Here is a 5,095-nt window from a genome sequence, read left to right as displayed (position 1 = left end):
ATAAATGCAGGCTTGGTGAGCAGAAGAGAATTCTTTAAAAAACATTAAAAATTTTACTGTTCAAAAACTTTTGACTGGTATAGTGTGTGTGTATCTATCTATCTATCTATCTATATCTAATATATCTCTCTCTCTCTCTCTCTCTCTCTCTATATATATATATATATATCGAAGTGGTGATGGGCCACCTGGACCAAAAAATGACAGGGCCGATTTTTTGTCCCAGTCCAGCCCTGGTACTAAGATTACTAAATTACATTTCAAAATTAGACAGCTCTAATTATATATACTGTAACAGATGGAATTCAAATGAATTTGAATAGATTTAGAGTATAATTTAGAGTATATTTTGTATTTAGAGCATATTTTCTTCTAGTATTTTGAGTATGTTTTATTATTTTATCATAGTCAGCAAAATTGATACACTGACCTTGTACGACTACAGATCAACAAAATCAAGTTAATTTATGTTGGCATGCATGCAATGCATTTGTGTTAACAGAATAAGGAGGAACAGACAATAAGGGACTGATTCTAAATGAACAACATTTTCCATGAATACACCATGTGCTTTACTGCTTTCCTTAAGTTGGACGTGACAGTAATTTAGAAAGACTATAATGACAAGAACAGCATGCATGCAGCATTAAAAAGAGCATGTAATGCAGCCAAGTGGTAAAACTGATTATTAATTCATTTAATTAACTCATTCACCACACAGCAAGCCTCTCCAATGTAAATACCTTAGGAAATGTGCTTGAGAATGTTAACTCTGATCAGTATGTTAAAAATATTAGTCTTCTTAAACACTTACGACAGTTGGCCTCATCAGACTTGTCCTTGCAGTCTACATCTCCGTCGCATTTCCAGTTGAGGTGAATACATTCTCCACTCCTGCACCGGAACTCTCCCGCAGTGCAGTGGGTTTTTTGAGGCTCCGTCCTGCGGCTGCAACGCTCCAGAGATTCGTCCGACTTGTCTCTGCAGTCGGGGTCTCCGTCGCAGCTCCACGGCGCTGGGATACACTCTGAGTCATTACAGCGAAACTCATGTGGCCCACAGGTGCTGGCGGTGGCTGCCGTGCACTTCTCCTCATCGCTGCCGTCGCCGCAGTCATCATCCCCGTCACAGACGAACGTGGGAGCCACGCACAGACGATTATGGCACTGGAACTCTTTAGCAGGGCAAGCCTTGGCATCTGGAAAAATGAAGAATGTTCTTTATTAACACAGAGTCTTAAAGTCCCTCAAATACATAAACAGTATGTAAAAAAATTACTTGAACAATAAATAGTTGATAGCTGAACCTTTAACTATTGCATGTTAATATAGACATATAGACACATTTTAAGACATCTGAACTTTTTTTATTTTTTTTGTTTGTTTCCCGTTTCCATTTATTTTTTCTTTTTTATAATTCATCACAAGCATATTTTGTCTCCTGTGTTTCCAACTTTTTTGTGCTATATAAGCACAATTGTCATTTTTTGTCATTTTGTCATTGTTCTTATCTTCTTGTCATTGTACATATTTAGATTTTATTTTAAAATGTATTATTGAAAAGACTTGAAGTCGTCAGGTTAGGCATCAACTCGGTTCCCATATGTTCTCCTTTTTGCAATGAACTGAAAAAAAAGGGAACCCTGATTAATAATGACTTTTTCATCATCCAGGAAGTAAAATCATAAAGGACAAAAACAAACAAGTCTCCTTTTATAATATTTTTTTTCCCTTATGTTTTGTATTTGTCAGCGATCTTAAAATGTCAACCCTGATATCACGATTTTGAATAATTAACAACTAATAATTGAAAAGTGGATATTTGTAGAAATATCATATCAAATTCTCTTTAAAAAAAAAAAATGATATTTGTTGTTTTATAGCCTTATAATTTCAAATGAAAACTGTCAAACCATGCAACCCTAACTCCAATTTATTTGTAATATATATTAAAATGTAATGTAAAATATAATTTTGTAGAATGTAATTAAACATTTTTAAATGATGATAATTTAGTCATGTTAAATTACCTTGTAAAAATGATTATAAATTATAATTATTTATTCAATAGAACATTTTGTAAAATTATTTTGAAAAAATCCCTTTAATCAAACTTCTAAATCAGTTTGGGGAAAAAAGATGACTATGGGTTTCTGTTTAATGATGTCACATCACCAAACCAATGAGGTACCATTACAGTAAAATGACTGAACCACACTTCTCACTGGAAATTTATGGCAAATGCAGCATGAGCTCTGAGCTATTCTGTGCTGATGTGAGCTCCGTGACCTCACTGATTCAACTGTGCTGTAGATGACCTGAGATTCAAACTTCAGCCCCACAGTGGCAGCAGACCCTAAATGGGCTTAACTGTGCTGTAGTAAACGCCTGTCCATTCTTTAATGGGGTCACCCACCCCACCGGAATAACCGTCCTGAAGAGCTGTAAGGCGACTGGGTATTACATTCACGGAGACTAGTTTTGTAAAAGGATTTGAAATGGCTTACGAGCATGTGATCGGGTGTGAGCATGTTTGAACGGATGGGATATGAGAGAAATCGATCCTGACTTTTTGTGACTTCGCGTCAATAAACCTGTAAATATGCAAACTATTTGTAAAGAGCAGCTAGGGCTCATAAAACACTTTTACCGTCAAAACGGTGACATTATCAAAATTGTATTGCCGGATTTAAAATCAATGTTGCTCACAGAAAGGTCATTCTTGTTGTTTATTGTACTTTAGCTGATCTGTATTTCACATTTCTGCCACCTACGCTAGTTGCTTTTGAAGTCAATTACAATAATGCTCAATGAGATATGATGCTAATTGTGTTTTTGCAAAGCTGATTAGCCAACAAGCATCTAAAAACCACTCAAAGGTTTCTTCAATGACCATCGAACAGCTGAGGGGAAAGGTGGAATAACATCTTCTGGAATATGTAGATATTATCTAGCTGCTACATTTCTCAATGCTCAAGATCAAGGCAGCCAACAAATGTAGCATGTTCTTAAAAGAAAGTAACGTGATTGGATCTTTTTTGTGTGGAAGGAAGGTTGCGTTTGCTCTAAGCAGGGGGAGATTGGATTGGCTGACCCTTCTTTTCTCTTGAGGGATGTAGACAGCAGCCTAAAACAACATCCTCTCAGAGAGGAACTGAACAAACATGGACAGCTTTATCATATACCACTGTCACATTCCAGCTGGAATGAAAATCAAATCATCCAGCTCTATACACTTGCAGAAGGTGTGAATTGGATGTATAAAATATTTTCACATACTAAATAAAATCTACACAAAACATTGATTAGCGGTGCTTGCTAAGTGTTACATTGAAGAAGGGTCCAGAGCCATTTCTAGGGGCATTAATAGGGTTGTTTACTTGGGCAAGTAAGCAACCACCCAAAATATCCCAACAACCAACAAGAACATCCTAGAAACTGCAACTAAAGAAAACACCCAGAACACCTTCCTTTATGAAAATTAACCATGGTTTTACTACAAATGAAACCAAAAATAACATGGTTATTGTATTTAAATCATGGTAACCACAAATTAACCATGGCTACACTAACCATAGTTTAACTAGTATTTGTATTTGTAGAAAAACTGTGGTTATATAAATTTTAACCGCCAAAAAACAAAACAAAACAAAAAAAAAAAACATGGTTACTACACTTTTACTTTAATAAACCCACGGTTAATTTTTTAAGAGTGAGCACCCACATACCTCTGAAAACTATTTAACATTTAGCATCTTTAGCTTTTTTTATGGACAAGGACTAAAATGTTCTTCAGAAAATGTAAAAATGTAATTTCTAAGTATAATCACATGAATATTACAACATAAATATACTTTCATAAAACTGACCACAACTGCTATCAAAAAAGTTACAATGCTAAGGTTTTGGCTAATATTTTTGATTTTTTTTACTAACTAATGCTTTGGACCAAACAATTGCCTGAATCTCAGTATTGAAATAAACAGACAAACAAATCGATCTGGTTCTTTAAAAACCGTTTAGATTAGGTGGATTTCTACCTTTTGCAATGCTACAGACGAATAAAAGAGTAGCAAACACATGCAGCTCTGGGCCAGATTGACTTTGTCATTCAAAGGCTGCTGATATATCTCTGCTGTGTGGATTTTGATGCTATCTCGTTTAGAGGTCAGGCACAACAGTGAATGGATTTTAAAAGAGCGCAAAGGAAAAGCTCAAAGCAGGTCAATTGAATTCCACTGACCAATGTCAAATACTCATTCCCCAGGCCAACAACAGACAGGTAGTAGATAGGGCTTTACATTAACAAGATCTCTGTGGCCTTGAACCACACAAGCAAACAACAGAGAGCTGAAAAATATATAGCAGATCTGAATGTGAAAGAATTACATGCAGCTTTTCTGTCCTTGTGTTAATTGAGAGACTGCACAGAATATTTGACCGGAACTAACTGTTGTATAATATATAATAGGGATGCACCGATACCGATACTGGTATCGGTATCGGGCCCGATACTGGTCTCCTGTACTCGTACTCGTACTCGTTAAAATGCCCCGATACCAAACGCCGATACCACACAGCATGTGATAAGTGCCATATTCAGACAAAGAAACACCGACAACAGAACAACAGACAGCAGAAAGGAGTTAAGGATGTCTACTACGAAGTATATGTATGCAATGAATATAATGTTAAACATTCAGTACTGCCCGTATAGCTTCGACAAGTACCAAAAATAAAAGTATCGGTATCGGGCGAGTACTGGAAAAAGTGGTATCGGTGCATCCCTAATATATAACATTAACACGTACAGTTGTTATATGACATTGTTGTTATATCACACATATGTTGTATCACGTATTATACAACAGTTAGTTCCTGTCAAATATTACATTTGTCTCTCAATCAACACAAGGACAGAAAACCTGCATTCATAACTGCATTAAAAAAGAAAACTTTTAAATACCTGTTGATGCATGCCACACTGCCGGATATTTCAACTTTCCAAAACATTTCATGATTTCTAAGTAGGGATGTAACGATTAACCGCAAGCCGGTTGAAAATCGATTCAAATATGTGACGATTCAAATCGGTG

At 35.9% G+C, this 5,095-nt stretch overlaps 1 protein-coding gene across 1 annotated transcript in view; it reads right to left on the bottom strand.

Annotated features, from left to right (window-relative positions):
• Window positions 1-5,095, bottom strand: part of lrp8 (low density lipoprotein receptor-related protein 8, apolipoprotein e receptor) — a 208,051-nt gene that overhangs the window by 57,858 nt on the left and 145,098 nt on the right. Inside the window, exon 5 of the mRNA XM_016491453.1 lies at window positions 815-1,198. Coding sequence (XP_016346939.1) covers window positions 815-1,198 — 384 coding nt within the window. The remainder of the gene's footprint in view (window positions 1-814; window positions 1,199-5,095) is intronic.

This window comes from Sinocyclocheilus anshuiensis, unplaced genomic scaffold, assembly GCF_001515605.1.
Source record: "Sinocyclocheilus anshuiensis isolate Anshui unplaced genomic scaffold, SAMN03320099.WGS_v1.1 scaffold70, whole genome shotgun sequence".
Lineage (NCBI taxonomy): Eukaryota > Metazoa > Chordata > Actinopteri > Cypriniformes > Cyprinidae > Sinocyclocheilus > Sinocyclocheilus anshuiensis.
This window is presented reverse-complemented; position numbering and strand designations above follow the sequence as displayed.